At 41.4% G+C, this 25,551-nt stretch overlaps 1 protein-coding gene and 1 long non-coding RNA gene across 5 annotated transcripts in view; one reads left to right on the top strand and one right to left on the bottom strand.

Annotated features, from left to right (window-relative positions):
- The window catches only part of LOC133490341 (uncharacterized), a 223,561-nt gene extending 220,671 nt beyond the window's left edge, over positions 1–2,890 (bottom strand). For all 3 annotated transcript variants that reach the window (XR_009792174.1, XR_009792173.1, XR_009792172.1), the window contains exon 1: positions 2,528–2,890. This is a non-coding gene — a long non-coding RNA (uncharacterized LOC133490341). The remainder of the gene's footprint in view (positions 1–2,527) is intronic.
- Positions 2,891–2,901: 11 nt separating this feature from the next.
- Positions 2,902–18,130, top strand: tbx3a (T-box transcription factor 3a). Of its 2 annotated transcripts, none has more exons than XM_061800287.1 (7): positions 2,902–3,633; positions 4,331–4,598; positions 5,447–5,593; positions 6,397–6,473; positions 6,856–7,013; positions 8,515–9,167; positions 16,386–18,130. In XM_061800287.1, exons 1-7 carry the CDS (start codon positions 3,218–3,220, stop codon positions 16,809–16,811), a joined length of 2,145 nt encoding a protein of 714 aa, XP_061656271.1. In that variant the 5' UTR covers positions 2,902–3,217; the 3' UTR covers positions 16,812–18,130. The 2 variants fall into 2 exon arrangements, with proteins under 2 accessions (XP_061656271.1, XP_061656270.1); XM_061800286.1 differs by having other exon boundaries at positions 4,331–4,613.
- Positions 18,131–25,551: the final 7,421 nt, after the last annotated feature.

The following is a 25,551-nucleotide window of genomic DNA, read 5'->3' as shown; positions in this document are numbered from 1 at the left end:
GCGAGGAGACTGAGCGGCTTCGGTCGTGTCGACGGCGCTTCCTGTTCGATGACACCTTCCGCTAAATTGAAATGTGTTTCTAATGGACGCGACGTATTTGGAGAAGACGACCAATAGCGTGACCCCGCTCACCGGAAACAATGTACACTACAGCGCGTATGGAAAGTCACTGTGCACTTACAGTTTTGTTGACAGACATGTTTTAATATAGCAGGATACATACTGTATGTAGCTTTTTTTTCTTTATTGTTCTAATTTGTGGCTACAAATAACGCGTGCAAGAAACACAAGGTGTTCGAATAGTCACTGAGGACAGGTTTCAATATAGAACATGCACGTACCTCACGCATTCAATCCTTCAATATTAAAACATGTTTGTTACTTGCGTATAAGGGGAGTGCGAAATATGAACGTGTGGCCACGGAAAAGGCAGGTACGCACCAAATGCAGCGTGTTGGGAAAGTCATTGAGCACTTACTGTATATTTTTATGAAGTCTTGTTTCAGTATAGATTACATATTGTATGCACCTCCTGCTTTTCTATGTGCAAATATGTACACAAGTGCACAGTGATGTTCTGTACACCCTGTATTGGAAAATAAGCACTAGGTCGTTTTTCAGCAGGTATTTTTTTTTATATATATCAATAATGTATGTCAAGATTTCGCCATCTGATTTAGTGCATCTTGTGTCTCTCTCAGCCACATTTGTCTGAAGCTTATCAACAGCTTTTTTTTTTTTTTTTTTGCAGGAAATCAATAACAGACAACACGTATGCCCAATATCGTTGTGTGTAAACCCCAAGGGGACACACACACACACACATGCAGGTGTTTGAATGTCTGTTAATTTTTAATTCATTTATGGAGGGATCCAAATCTATTTGAACAATTTGGCAATAAATGCAAACTCCGCGTACATTTAAAGTACCCACGTGCATGTTGAACGTCCGCGTGGTCGTTCTTGACAACAACATGAGGTGCACGCAAGAAAAGTCATTACAATTTACTGCTGTACAAACTCAGTTTTGTTTTTTTTTTAAATTATGGCCACTTTTGCAAATGAAAAAATATATATATAAATGGTACCGGGGGGAAAAAAATATATATATATATATGGGTACTATTGATTGAGATGAGGGAAGCAAAGTGGAGCGTGACAAATAATTGACAGTTCACAGCGTTGGTCCGAGGTGACCGAGTGGTCACAGCTCTTAGAGTTTACTCGTGAATTTGGGCTTAAGATGGCATTTAAAGCGTGCACGTGCATTTAGACACACTGTCTGCACACGCAGCCTCCAATATAATGCCGCAATCACTCCAGCATACACAAATCTATAAGCTCTATTCGTATCCGCGCATGGCTTAAACCTTTCAAAGTATTAAAGCTGTGTAACATTGTCAATGTAAGAGAAAGGATGACGACAGACGCGCTTAATAACGCCACATAAGAGGGACATTTGCATGCGGATAACACGCAACCTGCACAATGGGGGGAAAAAAATAGGGATTAATATAATACTCAAATCTATGGCGGATGCGTTTAACTGCCACACTCTATGTGTGCAGCTTTGAAATTGAATTGTTGCCTGCACGGCGCACTCGTGCCGGGAAGTGTTCTATATTTGCCTGCACAATTGATTGGTTATGATTCACAATATCTGTTGCTGTTTTGATGCCAGAGATGATAAGACAACGCGCTGCTGAGCACCATCCTCCCACGAGCTGTCATGTATCAACATACTTGGATTTACTTATTTATTTTTATATATTAATTGCAGTTTTGTTGATTTAAACAAAAATCAATGCGAACGTTTTGGTTTTTTAAAACTGACATGGAGATGATACACGCACGCCAGAATGTAAATGTGAGCGACCAATAAATGTGTCGTCCAGCGCCTCTTTCCGCCGATTTGTTGACTTTATATCAACCGAGGAACTAACAGGAAACGCTGCGTGGGATTAAATATGCATTAAGACAAGCGCACAAACACGGCTAAATTGTGCTGAAACACACTCATGAAGTCACAGTAGGATTGCCGGTGTTTTGCTGTAAAATTTGGGTGGGGGGTGCTCCGGGGGGATCCGAGCGGCAGTGTGCGAACAACCAAGCCGGGCAAGAGCGTCGCTCCCCCGGCTCGGCTCGCCCCGCTCCGCCTCGCGGAGCTCCGTGTTGACATATTCACACCACACGGAGCGACTGATTGACTGACTGTGACTAAAGCTTTTGGATGGCGTTTCACATGCAAAGCCTTTTTTTTTTGTTTGTTTTTTTTAAAAAACCTTTTCCTTTTTTTTCTTTTTTTTTTCATCGCCCTTTCTTTTGCCGTTTTCCAAACACCTTCTTATAAGTCCCGAGCCTGATCCCCTCCACCCGGACCTGTTAAAACCCCGCCCCCGTGGTGCCTCACAATTGGTCCGAAAGCGTCAAAGAGCCAATCAAAGGGAGTCGCTGCAACACATCCATCCTGCGTGGAGCCCCGTGGGCCACAGAAGGCGCTAGGAAAATCACGGAGCTGGGACCTTACCACACTCTTTCTCTCTCTCTCTCCTCCTCCTCTTCTTCCTCCTCTCTCTCTCTCTCTCTCTCTCTCTCTCTCGCTCGCTCGCTCGCTCGTTCTCCTCTCTCGAGCTCCGTGGACGACTTGTTTCTCCGCACGCGTCCTTCCCAGAAATGCGCGTGAAGGCGAGGGGACGCCCGGCGTGTGTGTGCGTGCGTGCGTAAAGAAGGCGCAAGGGAGCGCGGAGCCAGTCGAGGCAGGACACGGGAAGCTGCAAGGAGGGGAGGACTCGCAAAAAAAATAAAAAAAATATTGCTACCCGTCGCCAGGAGGGACGTGGGTTTTGTTTCGCTTTTTTTTTTTTTTTTTTTTTTTTTTTTTTGATCTCCTTTAAACCGGGAATGGCGACGCAGTGAAGAGGAGACAATGCACCGCCGTAGACTTGAGTGACGCGCCCGAGTTCGGTTGCTTGTGTGCGGCAAACTGGTTTGTTCATGGAGAACATCTTTGCCTTTTGATTTGTAAGTCCCCGCAACTCCCTCCCCAAAACAACAACAACAACAACATCAAAACCAGAAGAAGAAGAAGAGGAAGAGCGGACTCTTTGGTGGATGCTGCAAGTTGGAAGGAGGACTTTTGCCACCCCTCCTACTTGATTTTCGCACCCAGTCCGAAACACTCCGAGCCCACGTCCGCACTGGTTGCAAAGCACTTTGGATGAACTTCCTGATGAGAGATCCAGTCATCCAGGGCTCGAGTATGGCATATCATCCGTTTATACCTCACCGGGGTCCGGAATTTGCCATGAGCGCCATGCTGGGCCACCAGCCGCCCTTCTTCCCGGCTCTGGCGCTGCCCCCCAGCGGTTCGCTCTCGCTGCCGGGCGCCCTGAGCAAGCCGATCATGGATCAGCTGATGGGGGGAGCGGCCGACTCCGGGCTCCACTTCTCCTCGCTGGGCCACCAGGCCGCCGCGGCGGCCGCTGCGGCGGCGGCGGCGCACCTCCGGCCGCTCAAGAGCCTGGAGCCCGAGGAGGAGGTGGAGGACGACCCCAAAGTGCACCTGGAAGCCAAGGAGCTGTGGGAGCTCTTCCACAAGAGGGGCACCGAGATGGTGATCACCAAATCCGGAAGGTGAAGCTCGCTCTCCGGCTGCTTTTCAATGTCAATGATGTTCCATAGAGTGGAAAAGTCGACGTGCTAGTCTCGGGTTTACAGAAAACGGAATGGAGTCCGGGTCTCTCGCTTCGAAATCAGTTGGAACTGCATGCGCTTTAAAGCTGGATGATAGCGGACCCCCCCACCACCACCACCACCCCCCCCTCCCCCCAAAAAAAAATCCAGATTAGAACTGCAAAAAAAAAAAAATTATATTTGGGAAAGGAGGGATAATTTCATAAAAGTTTCTCCGCGACACACCTAAATTAGAATTCAGTCAATTAATACAAGCCACCTTTAATGCGTTCAATCATTTAAAGGGGGGGGGGGGATTTGTCCTGCAGTAATTAAGCCCCTGCACTAAAGCTTTATGTACACACACACTCCTTTTCTCCTTGTAATCCCATCATTCATTTTGCTAAAACTTTACACCAACAGATCCCACTTTCTATCGTGTGTGTGTGTGTGTGTGTGTGTGTGTGTGTGTCGTCCTACTCCTTTGAAATAATGGCTGCTGCTGCTGCTGCTGCTGCTTCCTTGGGAATGCATCAACTCGTCCGTCTTAAATCGAGCCATATATATTTGTTTTGTTTTGTTTTTCAAAACCATGCTATCCCAAACGTTTTCTTTGATATTAAATGCCCCCTACCCCAAATGTGTTTTGGGCGTCAAGGCGGATGTTCCCCCCCTTCAAAGTGAGGTGCACGGGCCTGGACAAGAAGGCCAAGTACATTCTCCTGATGGATATCGTGGCGGCCGACGACTGCAGGTACAAGTTCCACAACTCCCGCTGGATGGTGGCGGGCAAGGCCGACCCGGAGATGCCGAAGAGGATGTACATCCACCCGGACAGCCCCGCCACGGGCGAGCAGTGGATGTCCAAGGTGGTCAACTTCCACAAGCTCAAGCTCACCAACAACATCTCCGACAAGCATGGATTTGTAAGTTCCACTAATGTATGTCCATTTTACTATTTTCCTACCTTTATTTTTATTTTGCACAATCATGTATTCTCATAATATGTGAAGTACAATTCGCCCTCGTGCATGACTACGCTATGAAAACGTGCTGTTGTTGTGTATATTTTGAGCCACAATATTAGGCACAGCAGCCCAAAAAAAAAAAAACCCCCCCCCAAAAAAAAACACAAATCTCATGAATCAGTTCACGTGCTTTTTGCATATGATCATTTAATTGATTTAGAGCCTCGAAGCACCAGCCACATTATTAAGTACACCAGCACAATCTAATGAGAATCAGTTGACGTGGTTTTGCAAATAATAAATTCATGGAAGAAGAAGCAGCTGAAAACAATCACTATAGTCGCCGCATTATCAGTATTTTTGCAGCAATTTTCACATGATACACACCCAAAATATTACAATTACTAAACGTGTGGGGGCTCCTCAAATCAACAAGTCTGCCTTTACAGGGATAATAATGGAAAGTTATTTTTTTTGGTCCAACATATAAGAATGAATTGAAAAATATTATACCGGATGTATTTCTTGCTTATTCTAATATTGTGGTTACCTTATTGTGACTACACGACGAGGCAAAATTATTAGATGTTATTGATGACTGTAGATATTGGAAGCGTTTCACTCGAATTTACAAATCAAAACTTTCTGAAATGTGATTTGATCCATTTAGTTTTTTGTTTTTTTTAAATAATCAATTTGCATCTAATGCAACTTGTTTGTTCCACAGGATTCTGGTTTTCATGAGCACGGCAAGGGGTGTTGACATATTTTTTTTTGCGGGGGGGGTTTCGCTTGTGTGTTTGCAGACCATTTTGAACTCCATGCATAAATATCAGCCCCGCTTTCACATCGTGAGGGCCAACGACATCCTTAAGCTGCCCTACAGCACCTTTCGGACTTACGTGTTCCCCGAGACCGACTTCATCGCGGTGACTGCTTATCAGAACGACAAGGTAAACAAATAGGAATCAAAAGGAACAACACACACACACACACACACACACAAATGCCCCCACTGCTTGCTTGTTGCATGCATTCATTCATTCGCGTGCATTCAGTTTGTTGTCATAAAATATGAAAGACTTGCTGTGGAAAGGAATGTTGCACAGGTTACCCTGCTTTTTTTTTCTTTTTTTTTTTTTTACATTTAAATCACGTGGAAGGGATTTGGTAGTCGCACACACATGGACGCTCGTACACACACATGCACTCTCGCTCTCTCTGCATGTGCAAATAATAATAATAAAAAAAAAGGTTGGGGGAGGTTGAGAAATGGGAGCAAAAAAAAAAAAGAAGAAGGGCAACGCTCTGCGCATGAATGGAGAAAGAGAAAAGGCTTTTCGTGTCACACTATACGCTCTCTGCTTGCATTTGTGTATGGGTGTGTGTCCGTGGGGATACATGAAATCAAATATATAGATTCAAATATGTATTTTTTTTTTTTTTCAAAATGATCCCGACAAACAATCATACTAGTTTGCAATGTCTCGCACATGGAGGAGGTTGGTAGGGAAATAAAAAGAAAAAAGGCACATGGAAAACACGCTTGTTGGAGCCTTTGGGCTTGTATGCCTGTTTATATTTTATGGCTGTGCTTTTTTTAATATATTGTTTAGCCCCGCCCCCTCCTCCCCCCCCCCCCCCCCCCCCCCCCAAAAAAAAAAGTGGCAGCGTTCCACGTTTCGGCGCTTTAAAGTGTTGTCCATAAAAAAACTAAAACATTGAATTAAAACGCCTTTTTTTTTTTTTTTTGCAGATAACTCAGCTTAAAATCGACCACAACCCATTCGCCAAAGGCTTCCGTGACACCGGCAACGGTCGACGGGAAAAGAGGTAAGCAGCAACAACAACAAATAATAATCGTATTAGTTGGATTCAAAACGCGTCAAAGCGTCAAAATCGACCCTCGGGGGGGATGTTGCTCTCTTTAACCAGGCAGGCACACTGCACGCTGTTTAAAAAAAAAAAAAAAAAAAAAAAAGCTGCTGCTCTATCTAGAGCACATTTAATTAATTACCTCGCTTTTATTACCAGCACACTCACAAGCAGGGATTTATTGCTCAAATATGAGGAGAAATGGATGTGTGGCATTGGTGGCCATGGTAACGCAGCTCTGTGTTCGCCACGTCTTTTTTTTGTTTTTTTTGTTTTTAAATTGTCGTTGTTCGGTTGGTTTTGCGGGAATATGACAACGGAATTGCGTTTGCGTGCGCAGGAAGCAGTTGGCCCTGCAGTCCATCCGCTCGTACGAGGAGCAGCAGAAGAAGGAGAACGGAGCTTCGGACGACTCCTCCGGGGAGCAGGCCCCCTTCAAGTGCTTCGGTCAGGCCTCCCCCCCTGCAGTGGCCACCGTGGGGCCTCCGCACCTGAAAGGTACTCAGGCGCGCGCGAGCATTTGGGGAAAGTGGCGAGATTAGGGTTGTTGTTGTTTTTCTGTTTGTTTGTTTATTTAGTGTGTGGGCGGTTTTCTACAGTATATGGGGGTCATTCAAGTGTGCCAGTCAGTAAAAAAAAAAAAAAAAAAAAATCTTGGACATATATGAAACAACTTTTGCATCCTTAAATATGCACAACGTTAAAAGAAATGCGTAAGAACTGTTCGTGAAAGCTCTACTGCGCATGCTGCAGTATTAAAAAGTTGTAAGGGTAAACGTGTTCCAAATCGACCTTGATTGTGACGTCATTAAATGTATAGGAGTTTTTTTTTTTTTTTTTTTTGGCTCGGGTTTGATGTGAACTGGTTGACAAGTTATGATTTTGATTCTATATTGCAATCATACTAACCAACTGCGCATTCTAGTACGATCCAACTGCAAGAGAGTACCGTCCAACATTGCGCCCATGCATGTTTGAAAGTCTGTATATATGTATCTTATAAATACGTAAATATGCAAAAACAAAAATAAAAGTGACATTAGGTACACCTGGACATTTGTGATTCATTACCACAAAATTAGGTACACTGGACTTCAATACAAGCGATGGATGAAAAATAACTTTATGCAAGCTAAGGCTTCATGTTAGATATTTATAGATGAATTTATAATGAGTTGAAATTTCGCTCGTGGGACACAACATTAGGTACACTTGAACGCCCATAATCGAACAGCTTTATCGCGTTTCTGCCTGTTTATTTTCCGCTGTGGACAATATCGGAAAAGTATGAAATTAACTTCCAACTCATGCTGAGAAGAGGTTTCGAATATTTGGAATCGTGGTGCTAAAATATGAGAAACAGGTAATAAAAAACCGTTCAACTAACATGCAACGACAAAAAAAAAAGGGTGCGAGTGTAATTCCACTCAAGATCATTTTTGATCATGGTTATTATTATGAAACCTTGACTCACGCCTCCATCGGGCCCTCTGTTTCTGCAAATTATCCCTTACAATGAGTCAATGTAAAAAGTAAAAAAAATATATATATACACGACAAGGATGTAGACAACATTGGGAGCACAAAGTGGGGTATTGAATATCTAGGAATATTAAAAGTAATCAATATAAACCAGTGTACGATGCGTTTATTGTTGTTGTTGTTGTTGTGCTTAAATTTGGGTAAAAAAAAAAAAAAAAAAACAGCAATGTGCAAAAAAGAATTTGCAATGCAAGAACAACAATAAAGTGCAACAACACTGAGGATTAAATGAAATGAACAATAACGTCAAGCAAATAAACCCAAATCACGTTGACTATAATATTTTTTGAAAGAAAAACGTGGAAAAATGATGTCTCGAAAGTATTTTGACGTAGTTTTAGACCTAACCAATTATCCGATGACTATTCAGCAGGTGCTGAGTTCGCTTAGGCCTCGCCAGCTTTGATTCTAAACTGAGCGAGGTGTAAAAGTTGTTTTTTGGGGGGGTCGGGTGCAGACTTTTGCGACAGCGACGAGGACAGCGACGACGAGAGCAAAGACGGCCACGTCAAAGACGGTCCCGACTCCAGCAAGATCTCCACCACCACGGAGGACGGCAAAGAGCACGAGGCCAGCCCGGCCAAGGGCCACCTGTTCGGGGGAGGAGGCGACCCCCCCGGCCGCACCCGCGACGGCAGCCCGAGGACTGAGCGAGGCCGGGCGGACTCTCGACAGAGCCCCATCACCGTCATCTCCAGCACCACTCGCTCCGGGGAGGACGCGAAGAGCCCGAGCCTGGACCCGGCCAAGGAGGACGAGAGCCGGCCGCCGGGCAAGGACGCCTTCGTGCCTTTGACTGTGCAGACGGACGGCGCGCACATGCAAGGCCATCACGGCCACGTGCCCAACTTCGGATTTCCCAGCGGCCTGACCGGACAGCAGTTTTTCAACCACTTGGGAGGCGCGCACCCGTTCCTCCTCCACCCGGGTCAGTTCAACATGGGCGGCGCCTTCTCAAACATGGCCGCGGGCATGGGCCCCCTACTGGCCGCCGTGTCCACGGGAGGGGTGGCCGCGGTGGACACCAGCAGCATGGCGTCCTCCCCTCAGAGCCTGACGGGGGCTCCGGGCCTGCCCTTCCATCTGCAGCAACACGTCCTGGCCTCGCAGGTAACAACAACACCATATGAGCACGTGCTTTCATGTCGCTTCCGTGTCAACAATGTTCTGAGTTATCTCGTGGGCCACGTGATTGGGTGCACCTGCACTCCGGAATAATAATAAGATCCAACACAACACATGGAGACATTCCAAGCGCGGTGACGAACGCATGCAAGCAAAAGCTTCCGCTCACCCGTCAAAATATTCAAATAATGAATAATAAATCAAGAATGACACTCGTGGGCAAAGAGTGGAGGTACTGACATACTGTACTGCGATCCAAAAACCCAAGAGATGAGTTATGACTTTATATGGTCCATACTGCAAAAGAACGCATCAGATAAATACATAGTGACATTTAAATGACACTCATAACAGTCGTGCAAGTACACTGACTATGTATTGTGAACCAGTGCAAGTGATGAATTGGGGGCCGGGGGGGGAACTATATATGTTTAATAACGCAAGCGAATGTATCATATTAGATACATTTGCGTTCTGAAACTTAAATGACGCTCACAGGCAGCCGTATTAGGTACATGTGATTCAATACAAGGTCACTGTCTTCATCATGCAAAATATATGCACAAACAACATGGCCGCCAAACATTAGAAGCAGGTAACGTGTCAGTTGGCCATGTTTATCGTCCGACACGTCGTCAAGGCGTCTCGCTCGAGTGCAGACGTGAGGAATTTTAAGACGTATTAGAAATTCTCCAACTTAGGCAAAGCTGTTTACAACGCCGCCGCTGCTGCTGCTGCTGCAGGGAGCTCGCCCGGTTGTGCTGATACTCGGTTACAGGACGCCGTTTTGCTCGGTGTGTGTGTGTCTGTGTTAACCTTTGGGGGTGTTAATACCTGCTGATTGATTTAAAAATAATAATAATAATAAATGTGCGACTCTCCAGACGGCAGCACACAACTTTGTTTTGATCCACACATGCAGTGGCGTACAAGCTGCCGCAGTTGCCCGGGGGCAAGGCTGTTAGTGCATGCCCCCACCCCCCGCCCCCTAAACTAACCCTTCAACGGCTGGATTCCACCGGTCCAATTTTGACCCCCTTCGCCTCCAAGCGCATGAAGGAAAAAGACTGACGCAATCAAAGCGGAGTGGTTTTAATCCCTATACGTTCAATAACACTACTGACTACTACTATGACAGTATTGCTTCCTCTTGGCTGGCGTGGAGCTCTGGATGCTGATTAAGAAGCGTTGGCAACAAAACAGCGTACACATGTGCAATTTGAGGATTATGTGAGTGGAAAACAATCAAAAGTGTACACACATCTGCAATTTACGGATTATGAGAGTCGGATTATACATTTAGCACAACCGCAATTTCCACGAATCGGCCGCTCAGTCTGGAAAGCTGCTTGGGGTCGCGGGTTTGAGACCCGCCAGGGATGTAAAAATAAAAGATGGAAATCGGCACAGGTGAGCTATAATGCGGTGAGCAGCCCTCCATTGTCAATTTAAAAAATAATAATTTTATGATTTGTGAGCATGCAATGCTGATTGAGCCTAACCGCAAGTCATCAACTTCAAAGGCCGGCTTGCGCTTTTTAAAAAAAATATATCATTTTTTTGGGCGGGGGCGATATTTGTTAAAACAGTCACTATGACTCGATAGCAGAGTATATTACAAGAAACCACCGCACCCGAGAAAAACAAGCAATCAGAGACAGCAGTCATGACCTATTGCGAGACCACGACGTTGCAATAAAATAAATGAAACATCAAACTGATAACATTTTGTGTTATAGTAACACTCCATGACGATTAAGGTGCTTTTCCGAGGTTATGGGTCAGCGCAAGGCTGCGAGTGCACGATAAATGATTGACACCTCGTAAAGTACGCCTTTTGTCTCTGACTGGTTGTTTTTCCTTGTGCGTGATGGCTTCTTGTATATCCAAAAAAATAAAAAATAAATCACCGATCATATTTGTCATGAACTACCGTCAAATCAAAATGACAATTTTAACAAATATGACCAAAAAAAAGTTTTTTTTGTTCTTTTAAATAATGGTTAAATTAATTGCAAACTTCTCATTTAACAGCACACTGTGCTAAATAACGGATGCTTCATTTCGTTACTGAAGCTTAACTTCGAGCTTTCTCCTGTTGGGATTTATTGGAACTGTACTCATCATTTGACAAAGAAGCAACCGGGCAGGGAGGTAATGCATTGTCGCTAACTGTGAAATTATACTGACGTTGCCAAAGACAGTATAATGACTTCGTTTATGTGCTAACTGAAACTACTTAATAGATTTCCACCACACTTAGCAGAGGGTGGGACGTACAATGTCGCGGTCCAAGGAAAACACCTCCACAAAAGGTGCGAGATGCAGGATTTGTGTTGTCAACACTCTGAGACAAGCGGGTTTTGTTTGACATGAATTACAAAATTGAGGAGGAGAAGGATATCTATTCTACAAAGGTGCACAAAATTAGGATTGTGTATGTGGCGGAGGATTGCCGTGTTAGTTCATATGACATTTGGGAATTTATCTTTCACTTTGGTCTACATTTCAAGGAACATTTACTAAGCACTGTTCTGCCTTGGCGGAGGTCACCTTGGCAGTTTCTCTGATATTGGATTTTAACACGATATCCAGAAAACCTTGTGCCATTATATTAGGAGGGGGGGGGGGGGGATATATAAATAAGCAAAGACTTAATATCTGTTTTTAATCTGACTTCCAGACAATTTCCAGAAACCTTTGTGCCATTATACAAACCCCAATTCCAATGAAGGTGGCATGTTGTTTAAAACGTAAGTAAAAAGAGAATACAATGTTTTGCAAATCCTTTTCAATCTATATCCAATTGAATACACGACAAAAACAAAATATTTACTGTTCCAACTGAGGAATGTTAGGTTTTTGTTTGTTTTGCAAATATTCTCTCATTTTGAATTTGATGCCTGCAAAACATTCCAAAACAGCTGGGTTAGGGGGGGACAAAAGACTGGGAAAGTTGAGGATTGCTCAAAAAACACATGTTTGGAACATTCCACAGGTTAATTGGAAACAGGTATGATTAATCATGATTGGCTATAAAAGGTGCATCCCCGAAAGGCTCAGTTGTTTAGAGGCAAGGATGGGGCGAGGTTCACCACTTGGTGAACATTTGAGAAAACTATTGTAAGTTATAACAGCTCGTCGCTACATTTAAAAATGCAAGTTAAAACTCTAACATGTAAAGCAAAAGACAAAACGTCAACAACAACCAGAAACGCACAACCGCTTCTCTGGGCTCGAGCTCATCTGTGATGGACTGACGCAAAGTGGAAAAGTGTGCTGTGGTCTGACGAGTCAACATTTCAAATTTTGGGGGGAAATCGTGGACATTCTGTCCTCCAGGCCAAACATGAAAAGGACCATCAAAAAAAATAAATAAATAAAATAAAATAGACAGCATCTGTCATGATATGGGGGATGTGTAAGTACCCACAGTGTTTACAGGTTTTGGAGCAGCATATGCTGCCATCCAAGCAATGTCTTATATGAGGGACATCCCTGCTTATTTCAGCAAGACAATGCCAACACGCATTCTGCACGTCTTACAACAGCGTGGCTTCGGAGTAAAAGAGTGCGGGTACTAGACCGGCCTGCCAGCAGTCCAGACCTGTCCCCCATTGAAAATGTGTGGCGCATTATGAAGCGCAAGATACGACAACAGAGACCCCGGACTGTTGAACAGCTGAAGCTGTACATCAAGCAAGAATGGGAACGAATTCCATCTACAAAGCTTCAAGAATTAGTGTCCTCAGTTCCCAAAATCTTATTTAATGTTGTTAAAAGGAAAGGCCAACTTTTTTTTGAACTTGCTGCAGGCATCAAATTCAAAATGAGTGAATATTTACCCAAAAAAACAAAGTTTATCACTTTGAACATTAAATATCTTTACTTTGTAGTGTTCAATTGAATATAGGATGAAAAAAAAAATTGCAACTCATTCTATTTTGTTTTTATTTATGGTTTGAATAACGTTCCAACATTGGAATCTGGGTTTGTATTAGGCAGGGAAAAAAATATTCATCCGATAGCTGTTGGTTATCCAATTTCCATAACACTTTGTGCCCTTATATTAAAGAGGGAAATTCTATTGGTCTGATGTCTAATTTAAATCAAATTTCCGCAAAGCCTGTGCCATTTTACTCGTCAAAAAAACTAGCAATCTAAAATCAGATTTTTATCGAGTTTCTATTAAACTTTATCCCTTTTTATGAGGCAAAAAAAATTATAATCTTGATCTGATTTCCAGAAAACATTGTGGCAGGGTGTGGCATATGCCAAGGAAATTTTTAATTGAAAATGCTGGTGCATGCATTACTCTTAATAATGAACTTGAGACATATGCAGTAAGTGAGTATCTGTGGTTTTGATTTTCCTTGGTGGAAGTATTCAGTATCTCAACTTACATCGCCCTAGACATGACGACGGAGAGTGGCCAGGAATTTAAATTGTGGCCATGATATATTAAATGCTAATTCGTGGCCCCAAATTAGGTAAAACGTGTGCACAAAATACTAATTGGGGATTTCATATCACTCCCATGAACAACTTGGAGGTCTGGGTAAGCAAATGGAAATACTACCTTTGCTGGAAATTGTAATATGAGATGTCCTCTTTGCTTAACCAGCATTTCTATTCATTTTCATTCAGGGTGCACACTATTAACTAATTCAGGGTCAAACATGAGCATTTTGTGCACACATTATACATAATCCGTGACCACTAGTTGATATTTCGTGGCCAAAATTGACAAATGTTTCCCTGGTGTCATGTCTGGAGCCCCGAAAGTAGAGATACTGAACACCTCCACCTAAATTTTCTATACATTCGCATTGGAAGTTTAACTGGGGAAATTGCACTTTTGAGCTTAGAAATTCAACTTAGTCATCATAAAACTTGATTTGTTTCTTAAAAACATTAAGGCACTTTATTTTTTGGGATGAACCTACAATTTTGAAAATTGTGTTCCATTGATTCCACTCAATTTCCATCTACACTATTCACAAAAAGCTAGAAAATGCTCTTGTACTGGATCACAATACATTGTGTCAGTGGGTGTCAAATTCATTTTTGTTGCGGACCACATTGTAATTATGGTTTTCCTCAGACTGTGTAACTAGGGATAGGCTAGAGGGCGCAGGACTTTTATATAGTGGACGGTAGTTGATTTATCAGTCAGATGAAAAATACTTTAGAAACACTACGTGAATGACATCTGCTGTCACATAATTACAACGTACCCAATCCACGTCAGTGGGAGGACCTTCCGTAATAAATGTTGAATAAATAGAAAAATACATTCAAAAAAAGACAGCTATATAAATGTTCCAAAACCAACACTTCTTAAAGAGTAAATGCAAATGTGTTGAATTTTGAACGGTAAATACAACTGAAGTGTAAGGCAGTGATTCTTTTGGAAGCCACTAGAGGGAGACCACATTCAACTACCACACTTCGAGAAACACTCATCTCGTGAGCCTTATTGTTCACTTCTTTTCAAGTAATTGTACACATTGAAACAGCACTATGTTAAACTCACTGTAGCGTGCTATATGGCGCAGTGATTCTCAAAGTGTGTTACAAGCACCACTCGTTGCGGTACGTGGCCTCCCTCTTGTGGTCTTCAAAAGAATTACTTCTTAAATTGTTAAACTGTGCATAATGTTACAGTGGTTTCAACTTTGTTTTTTTTTTTGTTTTTTTAAAATCCCGTACAATATTGTCAAGCACAGTTCAGTTGTTTTTCACTTTTAATACGGTACAGTGGCATTTAATTTCAAAGAACTGTTTGTTTCCAAATATTTATTCAGATAACATTTTTTATTTGACTTTAATGTGCAATGCATTTTAATTGATTCCTTATGTAAGTACCATTTTGTTTTGTTTTTTCCTATAAGCGCAGTGTTCATGTTCAATATGTACATAATGTTACAGAGGTTTACATTAATACAAATACCTTTTAGGAATAAAACCTCTGCCTCATTTTTGATGCACACTACTACGCTACTGTATTTAGATGTTGGACATTATGGTGGGACTTGGACAGCCAAGTACTTTTTGGAGGTGGGACTTGGGGTAAAAAGTTTGCGAACCACCGATGAGAATGATTTTGAACGCAGCATGAGAGCTAATATGCGGTGACCTCGTGCATTTTTATGTTCCTCCTCCACAAACTTGGCTTTTTATGCAGAACTGTCAATAATCTTCACATCGGATCAATATTGTTTAACGTGTATTTTGTTTTCTTCTATTTTATTGATAGCAGTTTGTATTTGATATGCTGACTTGAAAATTAGGAGACCACTAAAAGGCGGGTTGGGGGGGGGGGGGGCGTTGACCATGTTTTATTTTCTGCAAATGAATGCTCTAAATCTGTGGTTAACCTTTCTTTTTTTTTTTTAACACCGAGTACCACCTCATAAAATACTCTCCAAGTAGCACCATAATGACCAACGTTAAACATAGGAAAAGGACAAAAACAGTAGTTAGTTAATGATTCAATTAAAATGTATTTACAGCAAAAGGTCAATTAGATTGATACTTAAATGTTTAAAAGGCAAGCAGTTCTTAAAGATAACGTGCAAATTAATTTGACTGTACTCAAAGGTTCAATACAGCTGAAGTGTACTTTAAAAATGTACTGGACTGTTAAAGTAAAATATATATATATATTACTGTAATAAAAAGTGTAAATAGGCTTTTTTCATAGCTACAAGCTTCATTCTAATACGTACTTAAAAGTTAAATACAACTGAACTGTACACTTTAAAATATGCACTGTACAATGAAAAGTAAAAAGAAAAAAGTACTGCAACTGGATTTTGTTTGTTTGTTTAAATGGGCTTTTTCAATAGCTACAGCCTTCATTCTAATGACTTAAAAGTGAAATACAACTGAACTGTATTGTACATGAAAAGTGCTGTAAATGGATTAAAACAACTTTTTAAAGAAACTTATTCTATAGTTTATAAGATCCATTCCAATATGTTTTCTTGTATTGCATGATGCAAAACGTTGAAAATTGTATTTCTATTTTTTAACAGCGAGCTCCCGCTGACCACATTTTTAGAAAGCTTTGCTTTATATGGCAATATTTGGACTGTATTTAGCAGTTATAATTGTCTTTTTTTTTTTGCCAGTCCACTTCTTTCGCGTGGGAAGAGTGCAACATAGTGTCAAAACTCCGTTTTTCTTTGTGGCTTTCAGGGTCTGGCCATGTCCCCCTTCGGAAGTCTCTTCCCCTACCCCTACACGTACATGGCGGCGGCCGCAGCGGCCTCCTCCGCGGCCGCCGCCTCGTCGTCGTCCTCGGTGCACCGGCACCCCTTCCTGAACGCGGTGCGGCCCCGGCTCAGGTACAACCCCTACTCGCTGCCCATGACGGTACCTGACAGCACCCTCCTCACCGCCGCCGCCTCGGCCATGGCCCCCCTGGGGGCCGACCTGAAGGGGGACGTGCTGGTTCCGGCCAGCCCGGTGTCGGCCCTCGACTCCACGTCGGAGGTGACCAGCCGCTCGGTGTCGCCCAAATTGTGCGCGGAGAAGGAGGGCGCCACCGAGCTGCAGAGCATCCAGCGCCTCGTCAGCGGGCTGGACTCCAACCAGGACAGGTCAAGAAGCGGGTCGCCCTAAGGTGGGGTGGGGTGTGGGGTGGGGGGACGCCCCGCCCCCTCCTCCATCCCTCACACTCTTCTTTTTTTTCATTTCTCCTTTCATTTTCAAGGCGACCCAAATATCTTGAAAGAGAACAGGAGGACTTTGTTCATAGCAGGTTTTTTGTTTTTTGTTTGTTTATTTTAAAAAAGGAGAGAAAATTCAAAACAAGAAACATGTGTTAGTTTCTGAAATGCACTTTGGTTTAATTCACATCTGATATGTATTTTTTTTTCGTTTTAAATTAAAAAAACAACACTTAACCTGTCTTTCTTTTTCTTTTTCTTTTTTTTGGGCGGGCGGGGGGAATACCGTACAAGTATTGAAACTGAAAAGTGGTCATATGGGTGAGACTTAACGAATTTAAGTTGCTGCTGTCTCCTAACTGCATAGTACACGACGAAATGTTATGGGTTTTTTTTTTTTTTTTTTTTTTATTATTGTTATTATTTGTTTTTGTTATTACTTCCCAATATGCACTCTGAATTTACACCTTTTGATTTCCACTACCAGTGAACATAACCTACCTTTAAAAGACTGCTGTATTTTCTTGTACAATTTCAATTTTAACGAATTGGCCAAAAAAAAAAAAAAAGTTGCATGACCTCTTCCTCATCATCATCATCATCATCCTCCTAATCGTGAATGTTCTTTAAAAAAAACAGTGGAGGAAAATATTTGTTGTTGTTTTTTTTAATATAACGCAATCATATCTCTTTAATTGGAATCGGGTTTATATAATTTTTTTTGTTTGTTTTTTAATTCAAAAACTGCTCTGGGCAGGAAAAAAAACCGCTCAAGAGTAATGTTCAACAGGCAAAGGGAAGCAGAAAATTCAAAGTAAATATTAAAAAAAAGAAAGGTAGTATTAAGTCGACATGTACATATGAGTATATAAAATATTTATGTATAATTATTTCATATTGTTGCGTGTAAATAAAAAGTAGTTTGTCCTAGGGATCTGTTCTTAATTTATTGTGGATATATCTGTGTAATGATAGTTTGTGGCTATTATCCTTTTGTTGCCATCGACACTTATTATCCGCCCCCTCTTGTCAAAATCTTAAAATATGGATTTTAATCCTCCCTTAATATCCACTCAACTAGTTACTCACACTCATGTGCCATTGTATTTTTCACGTGTCGTCCGCGCGTGTGTTCCTCTTTTCAACGAATGGAAAAAGGCGACAGCGAACGCACCCCACCAATGGCTTGAAAACGCCTCCTTTTTTTAAAATATGAAATAAAAATAAGTTGGGTTTTTTTGTTTGTTTGTTTTTATTAGAAACGCAAAACAAGTGTTAAAGTTGGACAACAAGTGGATTATTTTTTTCTGTTATGGAAATTTGTAAGCCTGGTCGTTAAAAGTGCCGTATAATCTAAAAAAAAAAAATGATATGAAGGTTTCTTTCTCTCTTTCTTTTTGTTTTTTTTTTGTTTGTGTTTCTTAAATTGGGTTATGTTGTATCGGATATTTTTTGTCTAGTTTACAACATCGACATCGTGTTCTTGAAAGTTTCAATAAAACATTGAAATGTTCATTTTTTTATTTTTTTTTTCTTATCCGTGTCATATTACACCACGCATGCAGACTCATAATTGTTCACTTGTGCAAGTGAAACTTCATTTAAAGAAAAACTTGAAACAACTCCTACACACATTTACGTCACCGGAATTAATTTCGTTGCACCTACAATGGCAATTACCTTAATTGCTACATTAACGCTTTGAATTGTTCCTGCGGAGACTTATTTTGGGAATTATACAAATGAAATATATTGCCACGGCAAGTGTGCTCCTTGGGCAGTTCAAAGCAAATTGACAGATATTTAAATGTGATCACGCCGGCGTCAAATTTGCGTGTAAACAAACAAACTTCAACGACAACAACAACAAAAAAAAGTCCTAATTGGACTGGCGTGTGTGACTTTAAAAAAGGGGGAAACAACTGTCCTCGATTCTTTTTTTGTTTTTGTTTTAATGGCTCCAGCTCTGAGTCAAGAGTTTATCAGGTTCCTGTCTTTATTTGTATGTAGCCTGGTTAATGTGCAGCGAGGGGACCGACAGCAAACACGCCGCGCTCCGTCTGAAGCCGCGACCACTTATTGCTCACCTGGCGCCCCACGTGCGCGCATATCTGCACTTTATTGCGCGTCAGGCGGCGAAGCGTCTGTCCCGAGCGGAACGAGATGATGACGAGTTGTGACGTCACTCAAAACAAAAAAATCATAACGAGATCAAAAGTTCCAATAAAAAAAATTAAATCAAAATAAATGTTCAGTTTTGATTGTGATCCTCCGTGGAAATTTTTAAAAAGTTGTCTGTTTTAGGCTTAGCGTTAAGATTACAAATTCTTATTTTATTTTATGTTTTCAAGGACAAGCAGTTGCACTCTAGAAAAATTGTAAAATTATGGAAAATAAAGTTGTAATTGTCCCATTTCAAGTCGCATTTAAATGATATTGAATTCTTAGTTCAGCGAGTGAATTTGAAAAATATTTATTCTCATAATATTATCCCATTTATAATGGAAAAGATGCCTTTATTCCCTTCAAAATAAATAAATAAAACTCATATTGTCAGACAAGTTCCAGGACTAGCGTCACAAAAGATATCCAGGTCTTCTCGGCTGGCCAGGAACTGTCAGATGCTCAGAGCATTGTGAGCTAGCGTGTGGTCATGGTGACGCAGGGCCCGAGTTGTCCCCTCGTCTCTTCTCGCGCACCGAAGTCTGGCCTGCAGCGAGTAGGAAAACTTGGACTTTGGTGTTTGTTACACCAGTTCCGGAATTTTTCGGACACGCCTTATATTCCCAGAAAACAAAACCAAACCAAAAAGTGTTTATTCCTGTGATGATACACCTTTTGTTATTGAAAAAAAAGACAATTGTCAAATGTACATGATGCGTCACAATCATATCAACACTTTTAATTGGGCCAATGCTCAGGTATAGGAAGGACCCATATAATTTTTTTTTATGTATTCAAAAATGTATTGCAAATTATTTTGCGGACCCCAAGCTACGGCTCGTGGATCCCCGAGGGTCGCCGAAACCCACTTTTGACAAGCCCCTTCATTAAACAACGTTTATGATTGTTGTTCGCGGTGCTACGTCATAACTGTCCCACGTCTTAATAACTGGACTCATGTAAATGAACTAAAACCAGCATAAGAGGGATGAAATACTGCACGGTAGATAATGTTAAGATAATGTTGGGTGAACATGCTGTGTTTTGGACTTTGCGGTGGTGCAGAAAACTGGACTGCGGCATACTGAGAGCTGTTCCTCATTTTTGGACTCACGGACGCTTTACAGATTCAAAGTTTGGTCGTTAAATTGCCTCATTTTTGAAAGAAGAGCACTAGACCACTTCGAAACGGCCTTATCTGTGAAAGCAAAGCACTCAAAGTCAAGTAAAGTAATCAGAAATGCAAGTCTAGATGTTGCAAAAAAAAATAAAATATATATTTATATATATATATATAAAATAAAAAATTACCCCCACTCCCCCCAGCCAACTTTTGAATGGTAGTGTTGCTATTTACAGTATACTACGGTGTGTTTTCATGGGAAATTGAATGATAATTGGGTGACCACAAACTTTTGATAGTTTCAACAAGGTGAGCAAAATATTAGGCACCGTTGACAGCAGGATGTTGTGTATTCACCACTGCAAATTCCAACCATGTTGTTGAATACTCTTTGACGCTGGCAGCCTAAAAGAAACATTAGCAACTTCTATGTTTACGCAGCTCTTGGATGTCATGCTGTGTCCTTCAAATTATGGATCTTTTTTTTTTCTTTTCTTTTTTTAAAGCAAATATAGTTGATGTTGTTTCTTGTGTAGGGTCCAATTACTGGTAAACAACGCTACAGTCCGCCGTCATTTTTGGACAAAATGCGTCAGTTGGGTTCCCCTGATTTTCTGTGTCGGTTCAAGAGGGCTCAATCCAATCCAGCTGGTCCAACAGGTTGTGCCCGCTTGGGGCTCCAGCAAGTGACGGGTCAGTGGCGCCATCTGGTGGCCATCGTCGTACTTTTAAATGGACAAGGTATAGGTACTCCTCGGAACTAATAGCATAGTATAAACATAGTAGCGCAATATACAGTGCAGTACAGTAAAGTAGGCTACAGCACAGTGAAGTATAGGGATGGCGTGGTATGGTTTGGTAAGTACAATACACTTCACATCGTTGTATACTAATATAGTATAGTACGGTCTACGGTGTGGTATGAGTATAGTACAGTACAGTGCACTATAGTGCAGCACAATGATTTATAGTATGGCACACTACTGTACAGAGAGCAAAGTGCAGTATAAAATAGTACAGTATAGTATGGCACAGTATAGTATGGTGTGATATTGCATGTAATAGTACAGTATTGTATGGTACTGTATATACAGTAAGTATAGCAGAATACTACGAAAAATAAAAATACAGTTCCGCGACGACTGTATTGTGGTATTTGTGGGAGGGCGCCGTCGCTATCACCCGCGAAGACTGCAGTACAATACAGGGAATTACAGTAGTAAAGCACGCTGATCACGATGTGGATTACCTCTTTGCCTCTTCAGTGTGCAACGATAAAAAGACTCGCGGTGGGTAAACACCACGCCACAGATCATATCGCACGCGCTCACACACACACACACACACACACGCACACGACAGATCTGTTCCGATCGTCGGGTCTGGCGAGAGCTCGCAGAGAGTGTTTGACCCATTTGTCAAGGTTTAAAGTGCACAGACGGCAAACACTACAGACGTGCACAAAGGCAGATGGTAAACACAGCGGACTGGCGCTGCTGGATGTAAAGTGTACAAATTGCGGCGCCCTTTAATCTGCAGCCGGGAGAACAGATACAGATTACTGGCCCTGAGCCCAGGTATTGTGACATGACAGAGATTATTATTATTATTTTACATGAGTGCAGTCCTGTCGGTATAATCTGACTACTCGTCGTTATGAAAGGAGTGCAAGTGATACTGATGGTAGATTTATTTTAAAAAACAAAAAAGAAAACACTTCCATCACTTTAGCGGATGTTGTATTAAATGCGCATTAAGACTAAATCTCCACTTGTCTACGATAAACGTTGCCGAGTCACACGGTTCAGTTGAGTTAAACACGGTGATAGGGATGAAATTATCCGTGAATAAAAACACTGATGGTAATCTGATGTATTTTCCCTCTTCCTGCTATGGTGGAACCTAGCTGAGGGTACGGTATGGTATGGTGCCCCATAGTAGTTACAAAAAGTCTACACACCCCTGTTGAAAACTACGTTTTTGTGATTTTAAAAAAATGTGTTACGGGCCTATGAAACCAAGTTTACATTTTGGGGCCTTAATTCCAAATGGTACTCTATGTTTGGCACAAATATAACGCTGTTCATCACCAAAAGAACAGCATGGCTACAGTCAAGCATGGTGGTAGTTCTTTAGCGGGAAGTGGGGCCTTAGTCAAGGTGGAGGGAATTATGAACAGTTCCACTGAACATCTGTGGGCTGAATTGTGCACATCAGATGCCGTCATAATCTGACAGATTATAATGTCATATTTTGGACTCCTACCCAAAAGAACTGAGCTGTAATGAAAGCCAAAGTTGCTGCAGCAAGTACTATTTTGAGGGTGTGCATATTAATGCAACCAAGGTTGGATGTTTTTTTTTTTTTTATTTTTTTTTTTTTTAAAAGAGTTGGACAGGTCAGATTAATGGCGGAAAAAGATTTTAAATGATTGGCCTTCGTCTTTATATCACAAAGACCAGACATTTGAACAGGGGTGTGTAGACTTTTAATATCCACTGTCAAGAACAGTACAATAAACTATTGCATGGCATAGTTCAGTATACCATAGTACAGTACACTACAAAAAAAAAGTTGATGTGATGACAACAAGTATTTTAATTAGTTCCACAAATCTCATAGCAAGTTAGATATATAGGAAAAATATATTTAAAGAATGTAAAAATTGCACTGATCCTAAATCCTAATGACACATGTTAAAATGAACAATTATATTTGTCTTCAAATAGTGCACTGCATGTGACCTTTACATCTATAAATGTGGTAAATTGAAAACAAAGTTTTGTAGCAATGCTGTATAACAGTGGGTCGTCAATGGTTTTTGTTTTTTTCTTTTGTGGAGCGGCAGTACCCTCTATTGTCCAGTAACCGCTACTACAGGAAAACCCCCATTGTGGTGTGTGCTCATTTATTACAGAATGTATGTTTAATGCAATGCTTAAACAAATTTAACGACTTTATTTTGGTCTTTGACCAAGTTCGTACCTCAATTTATGTTTTATTTATGTTTTTCCTCCCAGATCCCAAAAATATGCCTGGTAGGTTGATTGAAGACTCTAAATTGCCCGTAGGTGTGAATGTGAGTGTGAATGGTTGTTTGTTTATATGTGCCCTGCGATTGGCTGGCGACCGGTGCAGGGTGTACCCCGCCTCTAGTCCGAAGATAGCTGTGATAGGCTCGACCACGCCCGCGACCCTAGTGAGGATAAGCGGTATAGAAAATGGATGACGTTTGTCCCACTCAAAATATAAGTCATTACAGAGATAGATATCCTTTAATGTTTTGAAATGTCTTTCTTTAGCTTTTGGTGATATGGGAAGAGTGGGATATTTACTTCTAATCCCAACAGTCAAGGGGGCGTGGCCTGTCTGAAAATTTTACAGTCCATTTCAATTCATTGACAGGGGGTGCTGTCAAAAAAAATGGTACCGTAATTTTTTACGGTACAGTCCTTGTACCGTAATTTTTTACGGTACAAGGACTCCAAGATGGTGAGAAATAAGATTCTCTGGTCTGGTGAGACCAAGATAGAAATTGTTGGCATTAATTCTAAGTGGCATGTGTGGAGAAAACCAGGCACTGCTCATCACCTGTCCAATACAGTCCCAGCAGTGAAGCATGGTGGTGGCAGCATCATGCTGTGGGGGTGTTTTTAGCTGCAGGTTGCAATCGAAGGAAAGATGAATACGGCCAAGTACAGGGATATCCTGGACAAAAACTTTCTCCAGAGTGCTCAGAACCTCAGACTGGGCCGAAGGTTCACCTTTAAAAAAGACAAAAGACCCCAAGCACACAGCTCAAATACCGAAGGAGTGGCTTCAGAGCAACTCTGTGACTGTTTTTGAATGGCCCAGCCAGAGCCCTGACTTAAACCAAATTGAGCATCTCTGGAACGACCTGAAAATGGCTGCCCACCAACATTCACCATCCAACCTGACAGAACTGGAGAGGATCTGCAAGGAGGAATGGCAGAGGATCCCCAAATCCAGGTGTGAAAAACTTGTTGCATCATTCCCAAAAAGACTCATGGCTGTATCAGTTCAAAAGGGTGCGCCTACAAAATACTGAGCAAAGGGTCTGAATACTTATGGCTGTGTGATATTTCAGTTTTTCTTTTTTAATAAATCTGCAAAAATGTCAACAATTCTGTTTTTTTCTGTCAATATGGGGTGTTCTGTGTACATTAATGTGGGGGAAAAAATGAACTTAAATGATTTTAGCAAATGGCTGCAATATACCAAAGTAAAAATTTTAAGGTGGTCTAAATACTTTCCGTACCCACTGTACATATGATTGTATCTATGTGCAATTGTGCCTATAAGTTTACATAACCAGGCAGAACTTGTTAAATGTTGTTTTTAAATACGACTGAAGAAAAAGCAGCATTAATTTCTTTATGGTTATGTTTTGTTTAGTGATAATGCTTTTCTGAAATGCTCGACAGTTTAAGTTGAATCCCATTAAAATAAAATGTAATGTTTCACCTGGCACTTCATGTGTTCTTGAAAGAATTGTACCCATCCTACAAATTCTGCCTCGATAATCAAACATATGGGCACATGTGTGTGTTTCCTTATTTACTAAATAAAATTAGGGCTGTGAATTTCAAAATAAGAATGAGTAAATACAAAATATTACATTCAAATAAAGTGCTTAACTTCAGAATATTTATTTGAAAAAACTAACAAAATACAGCTAAGACTTCATGTTTTGATCATATGGGTAGAAGGAAAATCATGCATTGTAAAAATGCATTACACAGAGGTAGAAGGGCTTTCCAGAAGTTTGAGGTCAACTTTGGGGGTGCGTATTATACATGGGTGTGCATTATACACGGGAAATTACGGTACATTTCACTTTGTCGACCAAGTGACAGCTCATAAAACTTCTAAGTCGTAATATGTGAACTTTTTAATTTGCCATTTTTTTGTAAGCACCATATACACTTCTAAATAAAAGTACACGAGGAGGATTATCTTATGAGGAGTGTTTGGATATGAACTGGAGGATGTTTGGTTATTTAGGGAGCCGGTGGGTTAAAGCAAAATAAAACAAACAAACAAAAAAAGGTCTCCAGACTCATCAGGTGGTGACATTGATACTTGAAGGTGTCGGAGGGCAGTGAAAACATCAGCTAAGCCCGCATGACTGGTTCGAAGGGAACAAGCCCAGGAGGAGTAAAAGTAACTTTGGTGTTTTGAGATGTTTGAGCTGATAAATCCTGTGGCGAGGATGAGGTTACACAGTTGTCTCCGTTAGTGTTGCTGTCAAACGTGACGATCACTTCTCGGGGATCATAGGCCGCCGAGCTGTGTCCCGACTCGTACGCGGACCCCACCGTCTTCTTCACGTTCATACACTTGTCATTTGGTAAAACTAGTAGCTTTTTTTTCACCGATAATATAA

The sequence above is a fragment of the Phyllopteryx taeniolatus genome, chromosome 15, assembly GCF_024500385.1.
Source record: "Phyllopteryx taeniolatus isolate TA_2022b chromosome 15, UOR_Ptae_1.2, whole genome shotgun sequence".
Lineage (NCBI taxonomy): Eukaryota > Metazoa > Chordata > Actinopteri > Syngnathiformes > Syngnathidae > Phyllopteryx > Phyllopteryx taeniolatus.
The sequence above is the reverse complement of the archived record's forward strand: the minus strand, read 5'-3'. Positions and strand labels throughout refer to the sequence as shown.

What these genes read in the sequence shown, in the direction of transcription:
- tbx3a (XM_061800286.1), top strand. Translation starts at nt 3,218, where the DNA reads ATGAACTTCCTGATGAGAGATCCAGTCATCCAGGGCTCGAGTATGGCA. An exon ending in CTGCTTATCAGAACGACAAG is followed by an intron (nt 5,594 to 6,396) that starts GTAAACAAATAG and finishes TTTTTTTTGCAG; the next exon opens with ATAACTCAGCTTAAAATCGA. An exon ending in GGGGCCTCCGCACCTGAAAG is followed by an intron (nt 7,014 to 8,514) that starts GTACTCAGGCGC and finishes GGTCGGGTGCAG; the next exon opens with ACTTTTGCGACAGCGACGAG.